The sequence below is a fragment of the Chelon labrosus genome (genome assembly GCF_963514085.1).
Source record: "Chelon labrosus genome assembly, chromosome: 11".
Lineage (NCBI taxonomy): Eukaryota > Metazoa > Chordata > Actinopteri > Mugiliformes > Mugilidae > Chelon > Chelon labrosus.
Genome location: NC_140344.1, coordinates 27,503,465 through 27,530,464, shown reverse-complemented (window position 1 = coordinate 27,530,464; position 27,000 = coordinate 27,503,465). Strand labels below are relative to the sequence as shown.

Genomic DNA, 27,000 nt, shown 5'->3' with positions numbered 1-27,000 from the left:
GACAGGACAGGACGAAAAATGAAGAAAAATGTGTGATTCCTCCTCCGCTTGATAGCAAGGTGCAGGTAGGTAATCCGAGCTGTCCAAACATGACACTAGATCCAGTTCTGGGACAATTCAGCAAAATAATCATAATAAAAAATAAAAGGCCAACACCTGTGTCCAAAAAAAAGGCACCAACTCCACCTCAGTCCATGTCTGAGCTGGACTGAGATGACTTCAGCGCCGACATCTTGGACACCACATTGCAAGGAGGCAAGAGTGCAGAACCCATCCATGTCTGAGAGCAGCTGGGTTCTGCATCCTTCAAACCGCACACAAGCACCTTTAACACATTAGCACTGCGGCTACGACGTTAGCTTACTACACTAGAAGAGAAGTGACAGTGAAGGAGTGAAGCAGCAGAGGTGTCTGTGTGAAGGAGGTAGCGGCAGGGAGGGAGGAGGAGGGGAGGGGGGGGGGGGGGGGCGTTGCCGTTAGAGCAGCAGAGGTTACGGCACATCCCGGGTCGGCGACGATGACGTTTACCTGGGCTCTCGTCCAATCAACCTGAGGTACAGATCATAGAGGAAGGCCGGAGCCTTGTGGCTCTGATTGATTAGGTGATTGGATGTGAGATTAACATTGGCCGACGGAAGGCCTGCTCAAGGGGGTTCCTCTTGAATGTGGATATTACATGGTACTCTAAGAAGAGAAGGTTGTTCAACACAAGGCGTCAATGAGCAGTTTAAAGATTTCAGAAACTTCTTTTTGTTTGTTTTATGTCTGGATTTAAAGAAAACTCTCTGGTTTGGTTTTGCAAGAGCGAAACTAAGAATGGCTTAATCAGAACGAGATATGACTCAGTCTAGAGTAAAACTACAGCTCAAAATGTCCGTTCGACGAATACTTAAAAAAAAAAAGGCAGCAGCTATTTGTCGTAACTTCGTCATCTATTAATAGCCATAGTCCCTTTTAGCCGGCAGCTCAAATGTCACAGAAACGTCCGAGTTCCTGTTTTTCTGACGCAATATAGACTGAACTAGGAACATCAGCTTTTAAGTTAACATGCTGCATCTAATTGAATTTTTATTTCCTCCAAAAGAAAACTCAAATTTTTGGAAAATGGAGCAAAAACAAGTCGTCTTCCAACTAAACTCTGGCACCAACGATCACTTTTAACTTCATTCAGGACGGTAATGAAAGCTAGTGCAATCTAATAAAACAGTCCTGCACAATATCCTCCTCCATGACGGCGCTAATGTTCAGTTTACGTAGAAACAGCATCAGAAAGGAAGGCGCTGATTCCCCTGGATGATCATGTTTGGAGGATGTAGTTTGTGTGGCTGTTTAAACTGGACTGAACTGAACACTACAGCACTGAATAAAGTGCCAAAATAATAATAATAGTACATTAAAATACATTTCCAACACGAACCACAGCCTCCAAAATGAAAATACAGTTTAATTAAAAAGGTCCAAGTTCAGTTTTTCTGATGCATAAAAGTGAACTTTACATTTATTTTGTCTCAGATTTAGCATTTCACTCCTACGGCATCAGGGACCTGAAAGAGTTTAAGAAACTGAACAGAGGAAGATTTAGTCCTCTTTTAGCCAAAGTCTAGCACCTCACACTTATTTGCCACTTCATTAGGTACACCAGTGAAAGCTAAATGCATTCCAACATGACAAGCCCAGCACTGAATCCTTTAAGAAATGTGCAGAATCAACAGTATGATCGTTTTTGGTGCTGCTTAAATTGGATTTAAGAGTTATCCCACTCATTTAAATTAGAATGCATTCACTAGTTTACCTAATGAACTGGCAAGCGAGTGTATATTACACACAATGCAACTTACAATATTTTCTGCAACCCTCCGCAGAAGTCCCACTGGAGATTAAAACTTTTTTATTTCATCCTAATAACAAGTTGTAGTATTCTCCAAGAACTAAAAAACACTCAGCGCTTAGAAAAATAGATATTACATCTACAAATAAAAAATAACAGTAAAAACTAGGCTCAGCTGTCATCTCAAACTCTCAGTGTCTAATATCTTATTAAATCTAAAATAACAGCTGCACTATAGAGGTTTGGAGGATGGCAGAAGACGACGGCCTCCTTAAATTAAATGAACCCCCCCCCCACCCCCAAATGGACAGAACATACAACGTGCAACTAGCGTGCAAAAGTATTTATAACCTTAGCTGCAATATAAATGATGTAATTTATGCTGGTGTACAGCTCTAATGTGACAAGGATCCATGAAATGTGTTTTCATCTTTAATCCAACATGAAAAGTTCTAACTTAATTTCTCCTTTGTTTATTTCAGTGGAGGTTTACGTCGTTAAGAGCCTCAAGATTTAACAAAAGCAAAGTTTATTTAAATTATTATTAAAGGACAAGTGGTGTGAAAGGGAACTAATCCTCCTCTAAAATTATTAATCCACAAACAGGTTCGTTTAGGCGTGGCGGGATCACATCACAGCTCAGGTTTTTGTCATTTTACGCCGCTTTTAAGCTCATAAACTCCTGTTGTTGAGGGTTTCTGAACGAGTCGGGTGGAAATAAAAGAAAGTGACATACCGACTTCCCCCCAGTGGAACGGGTTGATCCCACCGGTGGTGCAGTTGTACACCAGGATGCTTTTAGGCCTGCGACAAGGGAAGGAATGCTTTAACTTAAAGTTTCAATACATTTTGTTCACAAAACGAAAAAACATCAGAGTGAGAGCTCCGACCTGCTGAGCATCTGCGACCCAGAGTACCAAGCTGCCGCCACCGTGGCGTTGATGACCACATCTACAGGGACCAGGTCTGCCACGGCGTTGTTGGAGGCTCTCATGGTGCGCAGAATCCCCTTCCCAGCCTGCAGACGGGCAGAGAAGACCATAAAAAGAAACAGCTGGTCACACAGATGTTAGAAGGCAGCTCTAATCCCACACATAAACCTGATTAGACTACCGTCCTCGAGGGAACATGTCAAAAGTCTCGTAAACGCGTCCGAGCACTCAAGAGCGAGCCGTCAAATCTGTCGTTTAAGAGAACACGAAGCTGCAGGAGGTCGATGCAAATCAAGACGGCTGCTCTGAATAAAACCAGCTGCAGGAATCCCCCCCCTCCCTCTACTTACAGCAATAAATATCCCACTGGGCCCGTTGAAGTTGTCGATCCAGCCCTGAAACAAAGAGGAAACAAGCTTCATTATATGTTTTTTTAGAGGAATAATAGAGCCGTTCTAGTCACAGACCGAGTCAAACTTTCCTAAAGCAGAAATTTCCACTGTGACTAAAAAAGGTGGAAACTTCATGGTACCGCTGAGTTCACTGCTCAGTTGCAGTAAAGAGGTTCTGAAATCTGTATCACGTTCTGATTAATAGCCGGGACTGATCAGCTGATGGGTCAAACCTCAGCCGGCTGCTTTTCATGTCGAGTGGACATGTTGAATCAAAAACGAGTCAGTGACGGAGAGGGAGATCTTTCTGATTGGCTGATCAGCTCATGAGCAAGAGAAACAGGAAGTGATGAAAGTAAACAACCGATAATGTTAAGAGGACACACAGGCGGCTCTTTGTTCTTCATACTAATCTGATGTAGACATTCAAAGTCAATCGCATCCAAACATTCAAATACACAAATACTTTCACAACATGATCATCTAGAAGACCAACCGATCAGCATGATTCAAGTTCATACTAGCTTCCTAGCCTCCAAGCTAACAGTAGCGCTTCCTAGCTTCCCAGCTAATAGTAGATCTGTTCCTAGAGTCCCAGCTAATAATAGCTCTTCATAGCCTCCCAGTTAATAATAGTTCTTCCAAGCCTACTCACTAATAATAGCGCTTCTAGCCTCCCAGCTAATAGTAGGGCTTCCTAGCCTCCTAGCTAAAAGCAGCTCTGTTCCTAACCTCCCAGCTAACAGTAGCTCTTCCTAGCTTCATAGCTAGCAGTAACTCTTTCTAGCGCCCCATTTAATAGTAGGTCTAGGTTCCCTAGACCCCAGCTAATAGTAGTGCTACCTAGCCAAGCTAATGGTAGCGTTTCATAGCCTCCCAGCTAACGGTAGCGCTTCATAGCCTCCCAGCTAACGGTAGCGCTTCCTAGCCTCCCATCTAATAATACGTCTATGTTTCCTAGCCTCCCTGCTAATAGTAGCGTTTCCTAGCCTCCTAACTAACAGCAGCTCTGTTCCTAGCTTCCCAGCTAATAGTAGCTCTTCCCATTTGCCTTTTTGAAGACGAATCCAGAAGAGCAGAATGTATGAACCAGCTGGTCATTGGTTGTAGCCTTTGTGGTGTGTTCAAGTACAACGTTTTGCTCCAGACTTGAGGAGACATCACAGTCTTCATTTACAGTAGTTCTTGAGTAAAAACGTTTTTTCTATACCATTTAAATATTCCTTCTCTGTTACTCGGCAGACTGGCACATTTCAAAACACCAAGACGGTATCCGGAATCAGCAGTTACTCACAGGGAAGGGTTCTTTCCAGCTGGCTCCGACTATGGATGGTCTCACGATGGCAACGTTGAGGTCTCCGGCCTCCTGCAGCACCAGATACTCTGCCATAGCCTTGGTGTAGGTGTAGGTGTTGGGACGCTGTCCAATCAGCTTGGGAGTCATCGCAGAAACCAGATCATCATCCATCCATCTGGAGCCAAACAAAGACGAGCTTAGCCTCATATTATGAAAAATAATTGCTTTAAAAATCTGCGAATTAAACAACTAAGAGGCCAATAATTGCTGGGAAACTGAGGCTAACATGGGAATAGTTTAAAGCTGCAGTCCCTCTGATGACCACTAGATGCTGGTTATGGTCTCTAGAGCTAATTTCTCCAATTGTGACAACAGGGGGAGGAATTTTTATACAACTAAATTGTATTAAGCCTATAAGTTGGGCATAATTAAGGGTGTAGAGGATTTGAATGTCCGCCCATGGAAGCTCGACTCACGCAGTTTTTGAATTAGCTTTGAGGTGGAATTAGACACTTCCAAGATGGCGACAACAAGAGACACCACACTGAGCTTCAAACCTGCTCTTCAGGAAACCATAGGCGATTTCATGTAGGGTTTATGGCCACCCTTATACACAGTCATTGACTAAAACTCAATATATTTGGTAGGAGACATGAATGCTTTGCAAGGTGGAATACAGGAGTATCTCAAGCTAAATTGAGATTATAAAAGCTGCATATATTTCCGGCCCTTCATATTTGTTGGATACTCAATTTTTCCAAAAATCATGGTCCACTAATCTGCAGCAAAACTGGATTTTGATGAGAATTATTTAATTGAAAAGACTTGGAATTAAACCCAACTCCACGACGTGCTCAACAGTGTTGTCAACGCAATGTTATTGTACGATTTGGGTCATTTGAAAAACGTAGCCAAGTGTTTACATATCATGTGTAACATTCAGTCTGGAAGCTGTTTTAGAGATGGATTAAGGAATATCGCACATGAACAGACTTGAGTTTATGATTACACAGTTTAAAGAGGGTAAATGGAGCAGTATGAGGTAAGAACTATGTGTAAACAGCCACTCCCTCCATATAAAACTACGAGCTAAAAGGTGACGCGAAAGAAAAATGACCTTTCAGCTCATGAGTTCCACTCCAGCTGCATGTCAACATAGAGCGAATCTGCCTCGGCACAAGGTTAATCTGAACCGCTTGATGCTACTGTGCATGGACTCCCTCAATCACTGCACTAATCTCTACTCTGCAGACTTCTAATGCTTTACTAATCTATCTCACCCTCAGCCTTTTACTGCACAATCACAGCTAAACCGGCATGCTCTCTGATGTTAATCTGCTTTTTTTTTTCTCCTCTTCTTTTAAATGTACAATCTGAAGAAGAATGGGATAGTTTTAAAAAGCACCATCATGCCACTGCACGCCAACGATCCCAACCGACATGTGTGGTAAACAAACAAGGCCACAAGGGATCATCTTACTCCAGAGAATCGATGAGTTTGCGGTAGTCTACAGGGGGAGGGTAGATGACTTCCTCAATGAGCTCCCGGTCACAGTTGGCGTAGGCCGTGGAGATGTGAATAAAGACCTCTAGGTGCTTCATCTTGTGGGCCAGTGCCAGCATCTTTTGGGTGGCCAGGACATTCAGCTGCACTGCATCTCTGAGGGAAGAGGGAAAAGAAACGGACACAGTAAGTCCAAACAGAAAATAAAAGAACAATGATTTGTGGGTTTGCACATTTAAAAAAAAGGGACAGAAGATGGAACTCTAAAATGAAGTAGAAATGTGAGATAAGAATCTATTTTAGCGCCGTTTGGGAGAAAAGCAGTTGGCAGGTAGCTCAGAGATCAACGACAATCCATCGTGCCAAGTGTTAATCAATGTGTTTTTGGCTCTAATATTTCGTTGGACCTCCTTTATCTTTGATTCCAGCACATTCTCTGTATCATTGTCTCCATAATAATCTCCAATGTCTCCAGATTTATTTCCATCCAGTGTTGGATTCATTTTTCACCAAGATCTTGTATTGATGATGGGAGAGTCTGACCACTGCACAAAGCCTTCTCCAGCAAATCCCAAAGATTCTCAATGGGGTTAAGGTCTGGACTCTGTGGTGGCCAATCCATGTGTGGAAATGATGTCTCATGCTCCCTGAACCACTCTTTCACAATCTGAGCCCCATGAATCCTGGCATTGTCATCTTGGAATATGATCCATTGATGGAATAACCTGGTCATTCAGTATATTCAGGTAGTCAGCTGACCTCATTCTTTGGGCAACATAATGTTGCTGAACCTAGACCTGAGCAACTGCAGCAACCCCAGATCATAGCACTGCCCCCACAGCCTTGTACAGTAGACACTAGGCATGATGGGTGCATCACTTCATCTGCCTCTCTTCTTACCCTGATGCCCCCATCACTCTGGAACAGGGTAAATCTGGACTCATCAGACCACATGACCTTCTTCCATTGCTCCATAGTCCAATCTTTATGCTCCCTAGCAAACTGAAGCCTTTTTTTTCCCCAGTTATCCTCACTGATTAGTGGTTTTCTTAAGGCTACACAGCTGTTCAGTCCCAATCCCTTGAGTTCCCTTCACATTGTACGTGTGGAAATGTTCTTAGTAACAGTAACAAAAGAAGTTTCTTCCCCAAAACTTTACTGACAACACTGGCTAAGATGTTTTCAACGTCTCTGTCCACATTGATTCCATCTTGTTTTTCTACCTCCATGTTACTGTCCCTCCCGGAAACTCAGGAGTTCACAGAGAAAGAGATCAGGTTTTCCTGTTTAACAGAACAGGTTCCACGAGACATTTTTATTTTGATTAGGGGAATCCTAGTTCACCCGGAAACTAGAAACCATGTGTTTGGTAAAGTCATGCAGTGTTCAAGTCATGTCATGAGGCTAATCAAACCATTTCCCTTTGCGTTGAGTGCTATATTTATGCTAAGCTAGGCTAAACAGATACAAACTTCAAACCCATACTTAACAACAAGCCAATGTGCACATTTCTTGGAACATAAAAATCCATTTGTTAACCTAAACTGAAGGATGGTGTTAAAATTGAACTTTTTCTTCTTTTGACCTCAAAGACAATCTAATGTTGTTAAAGTCAGTGAGTTACGTCAGCTGTAATGTGTCCAGGCAGAGTATTTAGTTCAGCAGAAACAATGCGAGAGCGTGCCAGGTGTCATATCTGTGTATACTGCAAACACTGGGCACAGTCAAGCTGAAGGAAACACTCACACTATTACGATATTCTCTTGCCCCATTAAAATTACCGGAAATCCACTCATAACTGGAGCGCACCGCAAAAAGCCAAGACCATTAGAATAAAACAAAAAAACAAACAACTCACTTGAGTGGTTCATTAAAGCGGATGGTGGCGGCACAGTGGAAGACGATGTTGATGTTTTCTGCCAGGATGCCCTGATCCTCTTTGCTCAGATTCAGCTCCGGCTGCGTGAGGTCGCTGCTCACCGCGATGATCTTCTCCGCAAAGTCTGGCTTCTCTTCTTGAAGTCTTTCAAAGAGCTGGAGAGACGAGGAGACATGAAGAAGTCAAGATGATGGCAAAGCTACAGGACATATTGGCTCAGATATGAAAACAAGTACAGATCTGCACAGGAGCTTTTCTTCTTCTTTTGGTCAGAGTTACTCCATCTAGCCTCATTCTAGCAATTAGTGTGGAATTTACAATTAAGACGGAGATGTACAGACACATTTATTTAATCCACTAAGAGTTGCATAAAACGGCCGCTGAAGCTGCATCTGAACTTGAAACCAGATTAAGAGATAGGTAAAATCTACCAACATGCTATTGAATCAATGCATTGGTTTCAGCCACAACCCATTTGACTAATGCATGTGAAAGTGTAATCGACAGCCTCTAGAGGATCTGATTCCAAAAATACTTAACTCCCGTTCCAAAAATTGCTCAATGATTCATTGTGATCGTCATCTAATAATTGTGCTGGTGCTTATTTTAGGAATGACTGCTCCATTAATGAGGCGTTTGGTGTAAAAAAAATAAACTGAAGACATTACACCAACCCTGACGCTTACACAGAAACCGTACAAGTAGTTAGGGCTGGGTATCGCCACATATTTCCTGGATCTATTCAATTCTGATTCATTAAGAGATATTTCAGCTTTCAGGCTTCACAGAGTGGATATTTTAATATATTGTATTTCTTAAAGCCAGCCCTACAAGCAATATCTTCCATGAACATAATGCATGTACTCGACTGAGATTCCTGCACACTGTAGCTAAAGCAGCTAGCACTAGCCCATGTGGATCAGCCAGTGCTTCCAGTAAGCTAGCAGCTTCACTGGTCCAACATAGAGGGGTGTGTTACCAGAGTGTGAGAGGCTACATTCATTGGCTGGCATCTGGAGGCTTAAGCGTGGTTTATACCTCTGTGGGACATAAGACGCCGTAACCTACGTACGTACGAGCCATTTATACTTGTGTGCTCGTCAGTCTGGCTCGCTCTGTAACAACGCCGCTGTCTTTTCTTGCCAGTCAGGTTAATTTGTTTCTACTTCCTGCTTCACTTTCAACAATGACGACTCAAACTCAAGACGAGTCATACATGTTTGCATCACCGAAACTCCTCAATTAACCTTTCCTCAATGTGTTCCATCTTTATTGATCCAACATAATCGATTAGAAAATTGCGGAGATGGAGAAGCAGACGGAAATACTAAAGAGGAAACATGCAACAACCAAGCGGACCAATCACAGCTCTTGCACCGTGACGTTACATTTCTGGGGAGGTGCACGTGAGGCTACGGCGTTAGGGTCTGGGCTGACACCATAGCTACGTCGTCAAACTGACACGGAGCATAAACCGCACATTAGTCCTTCATTATACGCACTCAGCTTTCCTGAAGGGCAGTTTTGAAGCTCAATGCTGAGTCTCTGGCCGTAGCCATCTTGACAGTACCTGACTCCACCACACCTAACGCCCAGGTTCTTCCAAATGTAGTTAAAGAGGTGGAGCGTGAGTCGGGGGAGCTTGCAACCTTCAAGGCTACCCACCCGTCTAAGATCGGTAAGGATCGACTCACTTTCAAGTTTGAGGAAGTGCATGACTCCAAACTTGACATCCATCTTTATAAAATGATTTATGATGAAAACGCATCGTTGATAAATCAACATTTATTCAATACTTTGTTTTGCACCGATGCCACAATTCCCACACAAATAATAAAAACGGTGAAGCAAGAGATTCTGCTGAAGTCGACACAGTTCTACAAGCAGCAATTTCCACCTCAAGCAAACGCAGCATAAAAACACACCTGTGTTTGTCTAATCAAAGCATCTGCACAGTCAACGCTGAGCCTGCATCTTAGCGTCGCCTAAAAGGGCGTTCCGATCCCAGGGGACCAGGAATCATTTGAGGCACTTGCATTTGGACCAGGGGAACGAGGGACCGAATATAGTTCTGAAGGTTGTTCAAGAGCAGATCTGCACGAATGACTGCAGACTGTTGCATACGCCTTTCAAAAAGAAAGTACGTTAATATCGACAATGGACAAACAAATTTAGGGATCATTGTCAGATTCCGGATTCGGAATAAAAGAATGATGATGAAGTGAGCGTGTACTAAACCAAACTCGTCACAGTTTTGATCAGACGAGTGACTGATACAGCTGATCGACATACGTTTACCCCAAAGAAACACCGTCGACGGCTAAATGCACCCTGCTGATAGCAGACTTGGACTGTCGAGTGAATCCAGACGGAGCGGCAGTGTTTGCGGTATTCTCTCTTCAAATATGTCAAGAAGAGCTAGCTGCATCCATACACTAACAATATTTGTATAGCCTGGATTTCATTACGCACAGATTTGGATAGTCCTCCAACCTATCAGATCCATATTGTAACAAATACAACTCCACGTCGCTCAGATGACGTGTATGACCCCCGTTACTCTTCTGTCCATCACCACATAAAGGCCGTCAAAATTATTTGATCGTCCAAGCAGATCTTTCAGAAGTAGAATCAGTTCCCAACAGAGAGACTCCAGACCAACTTTCCACCAAAAAATAAAAAATAAAGTTGTGGACAGGGGAGGTCCAGGCTCCAGTTTCCAAGGTAACCAAACAACCTGACAAACTATCAGCTACAAAGAGACAGATGACGAGTGATTGGTTTTATATGTGGACGAGGTTCAAGCTGTCATTTATTTTTAGAGGCTCACATGCTTGTTCTTCAGATGTGCATGTACGTAAGCAGATAATACACATAACAGACACTCGATCGTGGCAAAATACTGCACTGCAAACATATGAAGAGTATTTGCGCAGACAATCAGTCCACCAGATCGGATCATCCCAGTCCTCACCTTACAGTTGATCATGTCACTGATGCGGGCCTTGGGGCTCTGACCGCCTTTGGACCGGACCATGACATAGACGGCTCCGACCTCTGGACAAGATCTCAGCAGCTTCTCCAGCAGCACCTTTAATAACAAACGAGGGAGAGGAGCAGAGATTAAGCTTTTCCTTTTCCAATGAGCCAAGCTTCTTCCTGCACAGCATCTGAGCACAAACAATGGCTGCAAAAACACAGCCACACAGATTACTGAAATAAGGGTCAGGGTTAGCTCTTATGATTAAAGCACCTAGAAGTATGGCATGTCTTTTTTTTTTTTCCTTTTTTTAGAGGTGGAGCGTGATAGACTTCCAAACTGTAGCTCACAGTGTTGAGTTCAAACACGTCTTTATGGCCACGTGCCAATCAAACCACTACCGTACCTTGCCCATGAAGCCAGTGGCTCCAGAGATGAGCACATTTTTCCCTGCAAAGTATTCTGGGATGTTCACCATGATGCCTGCGGTCCAGCTCGGCGAGATCTAATCGATTCGCTCCACCTGCAAAAAAGACAAGACAGAAGACAAAGAGGGGCACGGTTAGAATAACGACACCAACTTCAAGGCTGAACTTGCTCTGAGTGGAAAACTTTTTTTTTTCCCCCTTCCATGTGGAGGAACACAACGTTAAAGTGAAAAGAAAACAAACATTAAACGAAGCACAAAGTCGAGGCTGTTGCTTGGAGAAAAGTGAAGCCTTGGATAGACTCTGGTACTCTAGGAACTTCTGAAGGTTGTCAAACCTGCCTAGAGTTATTTTTATCAGCCAGTTATTCAGGAACACATGCAACAGCGTGGCAGTGTACAGTCATTTATGATCGTTTTGACGTTTTTACTTTTACTAAATTATTTAAGAAGTCTTGATTATTTAAAGTCTGAACAACATCATCAACACAAGTAACCCATGGGAGACTCTTAAAATGAGGCGACTATAAACTAAAACAAACTGACCACCACTAGGGCGACTCTTCCATTTTGAAAAATGAGTTAATGTATAAATAATACAAAATGAAATAGTGCCCTATCAGGGTTAATATTCCCCAAGACAAGTCTACGCTAACAGCACATGTGACCGGGGACAGAAGGGGAAGCAGCAACATGGAAGTAGCTGAAGGGACACTAATGCAAAACAAAAAAAAGGTCCAAAGTTTGGGAACGTTTCAAACTCGAAACATCCAAGAAAATCTTCAAACGCAAGATTTAAAAGCTGAACCTCGTGCACCCCTCAGCTATGCATGAACATTTGACGAGGAAACCTTAATAGTCGATTATCAAACTAGTTGCAGTCCTAATCCAGTCTTCATTTATGACCTAATTCCACTCCCTCCGCTCAGAAAATTAACGAAGATCTGAAAAAGTGGTACTTTCTACCAACATCCACTCCATGTGGATTGATATTGAATCTCTAATGCGCCTCCGGCCAAATGACGCTAAATTCTCTCCCTTTTATCAATAACTTGGACCAATTAAAAAATCCTCAAGAGACACTTGGTTTATAATGCACTACTAGTCTGCAGGGACATAAGACATCTTGGCTTCCTCCATTAGACCGATATCCCCGGATCCATTAGAAGTGTTGGTCTTTTGGAGCGGACCTGGGATTCTCTGAAGTTGTTTGAATAAATCAGAAATGATTTTAATAACCACTCCAGGGACTTTTATAAAATAACTTTGAAGCAGTTCATTAGCTCTAGAAAAAAAAACATGCAAGACTGACCAAGTATGGATTTCCCACAACCGGAAGCAAAGTCTTTAAATTGCAAAAACAATTGCCAGCTTTACTTTTAAAACTATCGACTGATAATCCGAAGTTTCGTGACACCTGGCTTAATAAAAAATAAAATAAAAATCAGCTGATTGTTTGTAAACCAACACCGCTAAGTAGCACTTAATGGTGTTGGTTTTGCTGGGTTGGTTTTGCTGGGTGTGAGACCCTTATCAGTCAAATGATGTTGGTTTATAGATAAAGTCAAACACTCTTGAGCCGATAAACGGTAGTTGGGGGGGCTAATCATTAACCTGGGTGATTTTTTTTATTTTTTATTTCAGATGTCGTGCGACTGAAACGTATTTTTAACACTTGTCCAAACAACCTGCCGGTCAAGGTAAAACCACAAAGATACGACACCGACAAAAATACACAGTGGAAAGTACAGAGTCTGGCTCGTCAGGAAAGAATGAGGCTGAAGTTAACCAATTTATTCTTTGCTCGTTTAAAAGATGGGTCCTTATGTCACTCCACTAGATAGCTTAGCATAGCTAGCTTGTGTCATGCCACTTTACACCGAGGTAAGGATGGTTCACCGAATCAAAGCTGGAGTAAGAAAGTAATTTTTTTGCCGTCATAGAGCAGAAAATCCACAAAAGCCTTTCAGTGTATTTTAATTTAAGTGTTTTTTAGGAGGTAAATAAACTCCTGCTCCTACTGCTTGGCTCAACTATTCAGGCTTCAGAAAAACAAAACAACCACCACCCTGTGACGGGATTTAAGCCAATCAAAACAGGTCTTTTCAGGGCTAGAGAGCATTGTTCTGCAAATGCACGTCCCTTCCGATGGGGGAGAACCTGATTTAATGGCAGGAAAAGATGGAACTTAAACATTGGTAACCGCTGCCTACACAGCAGAAAGAGGAAGCCTAAAAGCGTCCGACAATGACGTCAACAATACACGTCAATATCGGCCAAGCATTTCAGAGATGGAGTGAGCTCAGGGTTTGATCTGGAACCTCGTGTTGCTGTAATATCCAAATATGTCGCAGAGGTTGTTACCGTTGGTACCAGGAAAGAAGGCGATGAGTAGCTATGATGAATGTTGCCAACAGTTTAGCCTTATGCTAACGGTAGCCTAAGGCTCACAGATGCGGCTAATTCAATTTGGTATCAACGCCTCGGTCGATCTCAGTTTTCTCGCTCGGTATGCAAATAAAAACCAACATCATTGGGGGCAGCCACCTACTGACTGTTTGTTGTAGCCCTGTTGTGGGGATATGACGCAAATTGTGAAGCTGAACGAAAGAGGCTAAACTCAAATTACCGTGGCCAGGATGCAGAGCAGATTTCCTGAATCGTTTCGATTCCAATTCACAGGATCATGATTCGATTCGTCATAAATTAATTTAGAGAGATTTAGGTTTCTAAACAATGATACTTAAAACTAATCTCAGTGGTGATTTGTGGCATTTCCACAATATTTTACCTCTAGTGTCACATCTTGTATCCGGCTTTTCTTTTGCAAAGCTCTTTTTAAATCCAATCAGGTTTCAGGGCCGACGGCGTTCTCGCATTTCTGCCAAGTTTCACGTGGACCAACCTCGTCGCACGGTTTCGCAAGATCTCAGCGAGATTTCCAAATGAGTGGAAGCAGGAGATGCCGTCTGAAGATTTCATGAACTGATCTGGAATCAGCCCAATTTCACACCATTAAAAAAAAATGTGGTCACAAGCATCGTCTGAGTAATCTGATCTCAAATATGCTCGAGGTGAGCTCACAGGAAGAAACAAAAAAAAAGATGTCCATCACAATAAGGTGACTAGTGTATGAAGTATGCGAGTACTCGCAGGAAAGGGGCTGTGTTTCCTGCATTTCTCTTTGCCTTTCTGCATACCACAGATTTATAAGTGTAGTATCAATTGCTTTGCCTTGACTGAAAGGCAATTTGGACCAACTTCTGCTTTTAAATAAATAGAAATAAAGATGGTGACATCTGCCATCCAAATACATTTATAGAAAAGACTCCACATTCTTAGAGCTCTCGCTGTCTGCAGCCCTCACTGTAGCTTTATTAACGTTTCCACAACGTTAAGCCTTTCCAACAAAAGCAAACTCTAAAATCGTCAGACTTCACACTCCCACCATGTCAGATGATTGAGCCACGGGGCAAATGACACCAAGGGACACCGATAACCTCCTAAACCCACGGCAATACCTACACACTGGATACGAATCCTTTACATTTATGCACGGGGGCTAAATTGGGAGCGTTAGTGTTATAGTCCTAAACATGAACATCCAAAAATGCACCTGTACTTTAAGTCTTCACATCTGCCGAAAGACAACATGCAAAAAAAAAGTATTTGCATAATTTGGGTGATGAAACGTGGCAGATAAAGCACGAAGTGTCTGCAGCTACTGAAATTATTCTGGTGTCAAGTCTGAGCGACACTTCTGTTCCTCACAGAGAGGTCGTTGGCGTCAACTGGATTTCACAAGAGCTCTGAAACCAGTAATTTACGGTTGCAGACATCTGGGATTATCTCAACTTCATAGAAGAGAGAACGGAGATAAAACCCATGTTTGCAGTTGACTTAATAAATACAACAGAGGTCTATAACCAGTGGTAAAGGGTGATTCTTTGGTAAAACTGACTTGAGCTTTTGGTGCCATTGCCGCTCATGCATTTACAGTTAAACCAGTTATTCAGCTTTGCACAGAGTCACACTGGGAAGTCCATCACATTCACAAGCTGTCTGGTGTTGACTGATTAACCGCTCAGCGGTGCATTCATGGAGACGAGGCGATGCGTTTGCATTTTAAAAAGGGTTTACCTTTTACAGGCTCTGCAAAAACAACATTTCTCCGTTTCTAGCCGACTTATCAGTTTGCGTGGAGAGCTCTGGCAAACACGGTGTTGAATGAACCCATGCGTCACTACCACAAAGTCACACTGCAGTGAATTCAGCCACCACACAGCAGAAAATACCACGTGAGCGTCGGTTCCTGGAGCGAATGAGGAGACACTGATTGAATATTTCTGCTAATTTGGCCCTCGTGGACCGAGACGAGGAACAACTCCTCTGCTGTACAGGCTCCGGCTCCGGCCAACGCTGCAGATGAATCGCTTACTGCATTATGTCCGATGCCAAGTGGCCGGCTCCAGCTGAACGTCTGTCAAGACGTCAGCTGTGAGCTACAAAGGCAGCTTGTGAATGTACAGTGCTCGCTACAGAAGGGATGTGCAGGAGATTTTTTTTTTTGCTGCAGACTGTTTAATTTGTCAAAAAGGTTTAAGGAACATTTGATGAATGGGGCCGCCTGTGCTTTTTCTGCAACGATGAGTCAAAATGACAAATTTCAGGCTCTGCAGGCTGCTGCTGAGTGTTTAAGAAAAGAATAGTTCATCTTTTTATTATGAAACAAAGTAAGACCAGTAATTTCTTTAAGTCAGGTTTACACACTTAAAAAAAAAAATCACTGGCTATGAAGCAGTGGTCAATGTCAATAGAGAGCAGGAGAGAAAAGCTACAAGCAGCACTAACATGCCTTGATTTTATGTCAATACGTCCACTTTTGCTTTAGGCACACATCCTAAATCCCAAATGTACTCAACTTTGGTTTGTTAAGCTTTCGGCTGCACAACCTTTAAGTTGTGTGAATGTGACACCAGCCAGAGAAAGTGCAAGAAGTCAGGGGCCATGCCGTCCTGCACACCGTGGCATTTACGAGCCGAGTGCATTTACATGGACTTAAGTGTCCTCGTCGCTTTTGTGTTTTCGTGCATGTAAACACAACCTGGATGAGCCTGCATCCTGGTTTTGGGGAACCTAGTTTATGACAGGGGGGAGGACACAGGGATTTAGGGTTCAGACCTGAGCAGATGCTGCTTCAGTGACAAACTGTCGCTCATGGTGTGAACGCAGCGTAAAGACTCAAAAACAGCAGTAAGATCTGGACTCCAGTGCTGCTGGGGCGAGGGGGGCGGGGGGGTCAAGATACTTGGCTGGTATAAAGAATTACAGCGAGCCAGTGGGGTGATGCTGCGTTCATTGGCAGGAATACAACCGGGCTCAGGTTTCCTCCGGCTGTCTCGTCTACAAAACGAACGTGTTCACATTTGAGAAAACAAACTATAATATGATAATAATAATGACTAGAACCGGGGTCTTTTTCTAAAAATGCACCAAGCTAATGACCTCTTTGAGTCGCTGCATTTGTGTGCATACAACAGCCAACTATCTCAAACTGGGACAGAGATATTTTGAAAAGCTTTCCCTCTGCAGTATTGTCTGAGCAGAAAACAGTCCTTGGACGCTAATCGGCCAAAAACAGCGAGAAACAAACTAAAGCGGCGTCTTGTCCGTCATGACAACGAACAGACGGCTCTGTAATCCTAGTCCTGGACCTGCTGTGGCCTTTGATCAAGTGTCTACAGTAGCTTACAGTCAGACAGACAGGCAGGCAGCAAGTTGATCCCTGACGCTTCGCTCTGAATTATTCAAACGCATTATAACATTTGACCTGTGGCAGAGGTGGGAGCGGTTTGATAGATAGACAAAACTTAAAGGGTTTGACAACTAGCCTCGGGGGAGCAATGCTTGCCGACAAACAAGAGTACAATAAATCTATGGATCAAACTAAACCCTTGGCAGATCTAATCCAGTAGCGGATCAGGTTTACAACCGTCTTTGTCTTTACAACTGTCATGCAGAATCCAAAAGGTTAAACATCACGAGTGACAGAAATAAAAGCTTCAAATAGACATGTTTGAGAGACGACGACAACCAACGACAATGTTTTGCTTTTTGCAGGAATCCATCTTGAAATCTGCTCACACCGCTTGCAACGAATCATCTAGTCATCCCAGGAGGAGGAGGAGGACACCTCACGCCGAATGTTCCTGCAACACTAAGATCAAGCACATCTGTCCACAGCAGCTTAGCCATCTCAGTGGGCATGTAAACGTTCCTTTGTGAAGGACGTCGTCACTTTGTCACTCATGGCTTGTACAGGCTCGTACTGCAGGTAAGATCCCCTACACCAGGAATGTCATCACGAGTAGGAACAGCTGGACTTTTTAAAAAAAAAAAAAAAAATTATTGCCGTCATCTGTTTAAACGTTAACTGGTGAAACTAACACATCAAAGCTGGCTCAACTCTGATAAGCCGCTGGGCGTCGGCTTGATGCTTCACATCACCGACTTCCATTGAAAATGTTATGCAACTTGTAGCTCGGTCACTGCTAGAGGTCAAACACACCAAAATAATAAACCCAACACTGGCAAAAGGGTTAATCCATCTTGAAAACAGCTTAAAACATTCACGACAAATCATCGAGACATCGAAGAAGGTGACCTATCGACGAACAATCCAACAATAACTAATAAAATTTCTTATTTTAACACCAATATCAAGTAGAGTCTGCAATAACCTGCTTATTAAAGTCAGTATGTAAACTTTTGCTTGTATAAAAGGTCAAATCACCTGCACCATTGTCATCCCGAGGCATTTTTTAAAGGGCAGAGTGGTTGATGGTGGTTTAGCTCTTCTGTTCAAGGACAAAAAACTACCCGCAAATTCAAAATACACCAAATATAATCCAACACCTCACAAAAATAGTGCCATCCAACACTCATGACCAGTCATCTAGTTATCGCAGAGGGTTACCCTTCGTCTGAAATATCCTTATTATTCCAGTGAGCATATCCAAAAAGGGTTGTTGACAAGTCCAGTTGCCTTTTTTGAACCCTTTTTGGATATACCATGACCTGGATGACTGAGAACCTTCACAGATACATTCCAGTGAGCATGTAAAGCTTCCTGTACACAAACGGTGTTGTCATCATTGCACATGGCTTGCACAAACTTGTATTACAGGTCAAATCAGCTTCAGGAAGAATGCCCTCATGCAGTTGAATATTTGGATACTTCTGAAGATGACCAAGGACAGGTTTGACATATATTAAGAGATATCCAAGAGCTAAAAAACCCTGATGACAGCAACAGTTCTTTATCAACTACCAAAGGCCGTCTGCAATATCCAGCCTATTCCAGGCATTCCATGGCAAAAAAACATTAGAGCACGAACGTCTCAAGTGTTTTATGTGGTTGATGATGGTTTTTGTTAAGGACACTATCAAATATATCCAATATATCATGAAAATAACCTGCTTATTCAAGTCGGTGTGTAAAGTTGCTTGTATTAAAATGTCAAATCACCTGCACCGACGTCATCCTGAGGCATTTTTAAAAGGGCAGAGTGGTTGATGGTGGTTTAGCTCTTCTGTTCAAGGATAAAAAACTACCCACAAAACCACTTCAAGTTCAAAAAACACCAAATATATCCAACACAACAATCTAGTGGTCGCAAAAGCTTCCCTTCTTTCACTAAAGATGACACTCGTCTGTCAGCAGCAGCCTAACAATGACTGGCAGTATGTAAACTTCCTGTGAGTGATGTTATCGTTGAACATGGCTTGTACAAACTTGTATTACAGGTCAAATCACCTTCCAGGAGCAACGGCCTCGCGGTTTAATACCATTTAGAAAAGTGGAACATGGCCAAAACAAGTTCAAGACACATCGGAGATATCCAAGAGCTAAAGACACTGATGATGACAAGAGTCCTCTACCCATACAGGAAGAAATAATCTAAATAACAAAGGAGGAAAGGATTAATACGTCTGAAAAACCGCTCATAACACTCAACAAATCTAGTCATCTCAGGAGGTGATATCCATCTGCAATAGCTTTATTATTCCAGTCAGTATGTAAACAGCATCACTGCTTGTATTAAAGACTACTAGTCATCATGAGCAGGAATAATTGGTGATCTTTGAAAATGGCAGATTGCCAAACCTTAGATGCCTCAAATGCCTCAGATGTTTTATGCAGTTGACGACGGTTCAATGCTTCTGTTCAAGGACAAAAACTATCTGCGCATCAATCTCAAGCTCAAAATCCATCAGATCTATCCGACAGCCGACGATGGCACCGTCCGTCTCTGGGGAAAAAAAATGGTGGATTCGATCTTGAAAACTGCTCTTGACAAACCAATGTAGTCTTTGCAGAAGGTGACCCGTCGACGAAGGCTCCAACAACGCGAAGATCAAGCACATCCGTCTGCAGCAACCTGCTTAATCCAATCACCACGTAAAACTTACTTCCCCTTGCATCATTGCTTATGCCATAGGGCAAATCACCACCAAAACTTAGAGAACAATCTTAAACAAATCATCTAGTTGTTAGTATGTAAACTTCCTGTCAGTTACTGTCCTGTGAAGGGTGGCAGGGGGACTGGAGCCTATCCTAGCCTAGCAGTCATTGGGGCAAGAGGCGGGGTCCACCCTGGACAGGTCTCCAGTCTATCACAGGACTAACACAGAGAGACACTCACACCTACGGTCAAACTAGAATCACCAATGAACCTAACCAGCATGTCTTTGGACGGTGGGAGGAAGCTGGAGAACCTGGTGAGAACCCACGCAGACACAGGGAGAACATGCAAACTCCACACAGAAAGGAACCAGGCGGACCATGGATTAGAACCCAGAACCTTCTTGCTGTGAGGCATCAGTGATACATTCATCTTCGACTCTGAACGTCTCTGGCAATGCATTTCGGGGCAAATGGGCAGTTGATCCGGTAGTGACAGGCAGCTGGACCAACCGATAAAGATGGTTCAGTTGGTTCTACTTCCTGTCACTACCGGATCAACTGCCCATTTGCCCCGAAATGCATTGCCAGAGACGTTCAGAGTCATCCTGCGCTGCAGATAATCAGATTAATCATGATGATGGATTCGTTTTGACAGCCCTAATTACGAGTCAAACCGTCTTCAGGAGCAAATCTTCCTCACGAGCTCAATACTTCACAAGTTCAAGACACATCAGGGACGTCCAAGACTTTAAAACCCCGAGGACCGCTGTAGGTCTGCATCCAAAGAGCATGAAACGGTCAAACACATCAATGACAGTCTCCTACATTTGAGTCAACACAGAGCAGGATCTGACGGAAACCCAACTCCCAGCAGAGCAAAGAGGACTGCAAACGGATCCCGTGATTCCTGTTAACACACAGCTGCCTCCCATCATGATCACCAGTCTGTCCATTTGCAGGGTTGTGGCGACAATAAAAAGCTTAAAAAGACCCCACACTCAGACTCTGGCTGCTCGCTGGTGTGGTTACTACACACACAAGAAGAAGGAATAAATAAATAAGAGTGATGCAGCCTTGCTAAGCCTCGCCTAGAAAGGTTAAAAAATGGTTAAAGTGGCAGCAGGCTGCAGGAATGAGCGGAGTGTGGCTGCTTTTTTTATTTTTTTAACTCAGGAAGCTGCAGCAGACTGAGGCCGCGTAAAGGAGAGGCGTGAAGCAATGAAAAGTTGGTGCACATTTTTTTTTTTTTTTTTTTTTTTGAATGCGTAATTTCTTTGACCAGAAAGCAAGCGGTTAGTTAGTCAGTCACCCACCCCTCCCTTCCTCCCTCCTTCCTCCCCTCGTCGCATCTCTTCCTACACGTTGTCGCAACCGGAGAAGAAAAGAAAATGAACGTGCGCTACGCGTCAAGAAGCACCGGACCCGAGGAGGCGATTTAAAAAGCGTGTACGTACCCCCACGGGAAAAAAACCCCCACAACAACAAAAACGTTGAGGCTTCCTCCTCTCTCTCTCTCTCCCTCCCCTGGCTGTGAAGTTGGGAGCGTGGTACGGTGAGGCGAAGCGAGGTGAGGCGGAGCAGCAGCGTGGACCGCTACCGGAGACAGAGTGGGGACTCAGCAGGAAGCCAGCGCCGTATATGAAGCGACGTGACGTCAAGCGACGGCGGGTCTCCGCTGCGCAGATAAGACGGAAGAGAGGAGGTCTCACTCCCGCCTCTTTTCACCGTGCTGCTTTCACCCCAACCCCCCCGAAACACTGCGGAAGCGCATTCAAAAAATAAAGAAGTCTCCAGAATACAACTTCTAATGACTACGTACTAACTCATATTTATAAGAAAATGCACCGTTACATACAAGATAACGTCGATTAAGGATTCGGCAACCGCAACGAGTCAGAACTCGACTGAGAATAATCAGCTTTTTAAGGTTTATTCAGTATAACCGTCATTTATTCATCATTGCCCCAAACGTCCATCGTGCACATAGCAAACGTCAACGGTTAATAACCAATTCGGCTAATATTATTTTATACATTTTTTAATAAATATAGGCTAAAATAGACAAGAAACGTCAGGTATCAGAACGCATCAGACCCCGCTTGAGAATAATCAGTTTTTTAGATTTATTCTGCATAACCGTAGTTTATTCATTATTGTCAAAACATCCATGGTACACATAGCAAACACTAAATGCGAATAACTAATTCGGCGTACTTTATTTAATACAATTCAGACAAATATAGGCAAGAATAGACAAGTGAAAAAGACACGTATCAGAACGCATCAGACCTCGCTTGAGAATAATCAGCTTTTTAAGATTTATTCAGTGTAACCGTAGTATATTGATGATTGTAACTGCATCAGTGGTACACATAGTGAACTTTAATTGTTAATAACCATTTCGGCTATGGTTATTATATAACAGTTAGATAAATATAGGCTAAAATAGACAAGAAATATGCCAGGTATCGGAACGCATCAGATAATCGACCGTTTTTAAAGATTTATTCAGTATCAAAGTTATTCACTAATTGTCAGTAAATCCATTGTACACATAGCAAACGTTAATTGTTAATAACCATTTCGGCTGTGGTTATTTTATAAAATTTAGACAAATTTAGCCTAAAATAGACAAGATACAAGGACAGATATCAGAAAGAACCAGAACTCGCCTTAGAATCAACAGGTTTTCGAGATTCATTCGGCATCAAAGTAATTCATTAGTGATTGTTGGTGAAAACCATAGTACGTGTATGATTCATAAATTACTAATAACCAATTCGGCTTACTTAATTTCATAAAATTCTGACAAATCAGGATAAAAGGAGACAAGAAGAAACACCGGGATTTGAACGCATCAGAACTCGCCTAAGAATAATGGGCGTTTTAAGATTTATTCAGTATCGAAGTAATTAACTTATCTTATTGTTATATTCATTGTACATGAAGCACACAGTAACCGTTAAGAACCAATTCGGCTTATCTCGTTTTACAAAATGTAAACAACTATAAGCCAGAAAAAAAGAAAGAAAAACAGCAAAGGAGACATTCGCATTCAGAACTCGCCGTAGAATCGATGGGTTTCTTATATTTCTTCAGTATAAAAGTTATTCCCTGATTGTTGTCAGTACATTCATTATGAACATATTAAACATTAACAATAAAAAAACAATTCGGCTGTCTTCATTTTACAAATTTTAAACAAATGTAGGTTTAAAAAAGACAAGGTAACAGATACTGTGGCACGGATCACAACCCTGCAGAACTCGCCTGATAATAATCAGCTTTTAAAGATTTCTTCAGTATCAAAGTGATTTATTGATTGTTATTGGTACATCCATTGTACATGCAGCATAGAGTAACTGTTAAATTCGGCTTACTTCAGTTTATAATATTTAGATAATTATAGGCTATAAAAGACAGGAAAATAGACACTGCAGCACATTATCAGACCTTGCCTTAGATTCATCAGGTTTTTGAGATATTTTCAGCATGAAAGTAAGTTAGGCTACTGATTGTTGTTAATGGGTCTATTAATTATTGATAGCAAATTCAGCATGCTTAATTTTACAAAATGACACAACGACAACAAAAAGAATGGTAATACTGCAGTGTTGCTGCAGAACTTGCATGAGAATCAGCAGGTTTTTAATATTTCTCCAGAATCTTTTTAATTTACTGATAGGTGTCACTATATTAAACGATACAAAGCAAAGACGAACTGTTAATACCAAATTCAGCAAACTTCATTTTACAAAATCTAAACAAATAAAGGCTAAAAATGGCTTTTGCTGCACTGCCACGCCACATTTCACACTTGCCGCCCGCAAAATTAAGTTCTAAATATTTGTTCCTCTCACGGGGTTAACACTTATTACTTATTACTCTCCACTAGTCAACCATCCACTAAGAAGATAACCTGCATCTTTCTGGTCATGTTGGGAGAGTTTTGTTTGTGAGTTTGTAGCTCAGCTCAGTAAATTAGCTAATAACCAATATGATTGTGAAAAAGCATTCTCTGCTGTATTAAAAAGTCTACAGAAACGAACCAGCACTTGCGTTTCACTATTCAAAAAGTGGATTCCACTTAATTGGATATAATAAATATTACCTCAGCCTATAAAATCATGAACAGGAGTTTGGATCGGTTGTTCGCAGCAGAAATGTGTGAGCAGTCCTAACAGAAGCCTTTAAGATATTCTTCTTTTACATATTTAGCACAGTAATGAAAGGTTTTCACATGCAAAAATATCTCAAATGTGCACGTTTTTATAAAGAAAGGTAAATTAAAGCTGATGCAGACTGTTATTTCTCCACAGAATGTGAGCTCTCGGATATGTTTCTCTGTGGAAAAAGGAGCCTTTTGTTTCCTACAGTTGTGCTTGTTTCTCAACGGCGTCACGTAACAGCTTGATCATGAGGGTATCAGCTTCTTCCTGCATATTTTCTCTATGAGTTTATAGTGTGTGTTTCTCCCTGGCAAACAGAAACCCCCTCAGGAGCTGGCCCTCTAGTGTTCACTGCTGTAATTAAATACATGAAGATCACAGCGACTCAGTAAAAATAAAGCCTCCTTTGGTTTTCAGACAACGCCAAAAACAAGTCTTTTATTCGATTTTTTTTTTGGTGATATATAATACATGTTGGTTTTAAGGCATAAATAATACAGAGAGTGCAAGTTCTGTCCTGAAGCAACTTCTTTATCAAACCGTTGATCAGCAGGTGAATTCTTCTTTGGTGAACGATGTCTAAGGTCGTCGATAAGGATCCAGATCTACTCCCCACACACAGAGCCGCGGCTGCAGGACAGAAAACAGGAAGCTGCAGTAAAACGCTTCCTCGTTTTTTTAAATGTTATTGTTGTTTTTATTTATTTCTCACCTGTGAGGTTGGCACTGGAGGTCGCCGGCGCAGGGGCAGTGGTCGCGGGGACCCTCCTGGTCCCAGGCCAGCATGTCCATCAGCAGGTTGGGGTGGCTCATACAGGGCTGCCCCTTCTCCGGTTTGGGGTTGCATACTGGGAACAAAAGCTCTGGTGGAAACAGCGGAGAAATCTTTTAGTCTTTCACTGATAATTATCCCTACCCACTTCAGATGCTGTTATTACACACAAACCAGTTATTTAAAGTGATCTAGTTCCACTCAATAAGAACAAAATGCAGGTTTCATGAATGTTTCTGTTGTGTTTGTTAAGACGCTGTGTTTAATTCCTGGAATTCAGCCCTTAAAGTTTAGAAAATCTTGAAAATTACAGTATCTCGACAGTCTTTTTGAGATCCCGAGACAGTCTTGAGCAAACTTGAAAAGTTTTTGAAAGAAACTTTTGCAAGTTCCCCAAAACACTTCCTGAAATATCTGTTATTTAGGTTTGCTTCACCCAAGTTTAGAAATTAGGAAACAATATAAATCAAGGACACTATATGCCTTCAACTAACAAACACTGCAGAATGCACTTGTATTCATGTAATGTGTAGCCTAAATTCACACATTTGAAGTCCGTCTCGTCTTCTGTTATTCCCAGATCAAAGCTCACCTCGTTGGAAGGCGCAGCAGAGGTCCGTCCTGCAGTCGCCCTGACCCTGACAGATCGTACCCTCTGTTCCTTGGGTGGCGTTGACTGTGCACTGACCCCACACACACAGCTGGTCTGAGCAACACTCCTCGTCTTTGGTGCAGGGCTACGTAGGAGACACACATTCACAGAAATACAACTTAAAATGCACAAACAGTTACAGTGACAGGATGCAAATGAAGAATGAGCACAGTGTCAGTGTTAGTAATTCAGGATGCAATCTCTGCACAATGGTTTCTAGCTCTTCCTAGCCTCCCAGCTAACAATAGCCCTCGCAGTTTTCCCTTTTGGACGATGACTACAGGGCGTTTATACCAAGAGTGTAAACTTCAGACTTTCACACTTTGTAGTTAGGACTAGAAAAATTCATCTCTGAAGTGCAGGCTCTAAAGGACTCAGGTCTACCAGCCAGGTATCCCACGAATTACATTCTGGGATATCTGGCTGTCCCACTTCCACACAAGTTATCCTCCTCCAGTGTGTTCTCGATAAAACAGATGTGGCAAGAACACATCTGGGTTTTTGGACTGTACTCAGTCAGATCCGTACTTTGAATTGGAACCAAGCAGGAAAACTCTCAGCAATGCACCTAATCTGTAAGGGCCAAAAACTGCAGTCCATCAAACGACTGCTTGAGGTCTGCTCCAAAAGGGACTCAATAGCACTTGGGCAACGAGAGACAACGCTTCACAAAAACGTGCCAGGTGCAACTTTTTGATCCAGACCATTGACTGCATAAATATGGACAATGCGCCTCCACTTCTTTGCATTGGCCAGACTGACGCTATTTTCCCCATGGATACGGGCGGCGCCATCTTGCAACTCTGGAGCCAGAGTCTGATCAGTACGGTCCGAGGGTGGAGCCACGCGGCGCCGTGGTATCGATGCCCCGCCCACACTTCCTCTAGACTCACATTTCGTTTAATTAATACTACGCCAGCTCTTCCTGCACCAGCTACAAGGAAATGTTGGATTACACACTGTACTTATTTTTAAAGTACAGTGTAAAACACGCTTTACGGAGCGGTTGGCATGGCAACTGGTAGCCGCCATTATGTCACATCCTTTTTCTAAAACGAAAATGACTCTTTAACATGCACCAACATTATATTAACTACCTAAAATGACGGGAAACATTCTTGAAAACAAATGATTTAACGTGTACTTTAGTGTATTAGTTTGGCCCAAGTCCCACCCCCTAACATGTAGGGGGTGGAGCTTATGACCTATACTGCAGCCAGACACCAGGGGGAGCTCTACTTGCTTTGGCTTCACTTTTGAGGAGCTGTTTCACTGTCCATCTTTATACAGTCTATGTTCCAGACAGATGTGAATTAAGGGACTTTGTTTCTGCTTGTTTAAGATGAGATGTTATAGATTCCACACAAAGGAAACTTAAGAAAGGGCTCATCCAGGGTTTGAACCCGGGACCTCTCGCACCCTAAGCGAGAATCATACCCCTAGACCAACGAGCCAGTCACTCCGTTTTGGCTCTGTTTTGTTCTCCAGCCACACAGATGTGGCTTTTTAGCAGCTAAATGCTAACAGACACAAGGCATGCAGTCAGTTTAGAGGCGATTTATGAGAAGCTGTTCGCTCAAAAGCAACGTGTGGAGCTGCAGCTTTCAAAGGAGCAAACAGAAACCACATAAGACGACAGTAACCGAATCCCCCACCATGTCCGTCGGTATGCAGGGGAGGCACTTGGAGTTCTCGATCCCG

General features: G+C 42.6%; 2 protein-coding genes across 2 annotated transcripts in view; both read right to left on the bottom strand.

Annotated features, from left to right (window-relative positions):
* far1 (fatty acyl CoA reductase 1) overlaps window positions 1–21,499 on the bottom strand; it is a 29,169-nt gene extending 7,670 nt beyond the window's left edge. The window contains 11 exon segments of the mRNA XM_084555021.1: window positions 529–625; window positions 628–684; window positions 2,565–2,632; window positions 2,719–2,846; window positions 3,111–3,155; window positions 4,447–4,624; window positions 5,930–6,109; window positions 7,812–7,987; window positions 10,807–10,923; window positions 11,219–11,335; window positions 21,161–21,499. Of these exon segments, the coding sequence (XP_084411147.1) occupies window positions 529–625; window positions 628–684; window positions 2,565–2,632; window positions 2,719–2,846; window positions 3,111–3,155; window positions 4,447–4,624; window positions 5,930–6,109; window positions 7,812–7,987; window positions 10,807–10,923; window positions 11,219–11,290 (1,118 nt within the window). The 5' untranslated portion in view covers window positions 11,291–11,335; window positions 21,161–21,499.
* Window positions 21,500–23,963: 2,464 nt separating this feature from the next.
* The window catches only part of dkk3b (dickkopf WNT signaling pathway inhibitor 3b), an 8,183-nt gene continuing 5,146 nt past the window's right edge, over window positions 23,964–27,000 (bottom strand). Inside the window, exons 5-8 of the mRNA XM_084554468.1 lie at window positions 26,955–27,000; window positions 25,240–25,384; window positions 24,588–24,738; window positions 23,964–24,505 (exon numbers count right to left, since the gene is read on the bottom strand). Of these exons, the coding sequence (XP_084410594.1) occupies window positions 24,481–24,505; window positions 24,588–24,738; window positions 25,240–25,384; window positions 26,955–27,000 (367 nt within the window). The 3' untranslated portion in view covers window positions 23,964–24,480. The remainder of the gene's footprint in view (window positions 24,506–24,587; window positions 24,739–25,239; window positions 25,385–26,954) is intronic.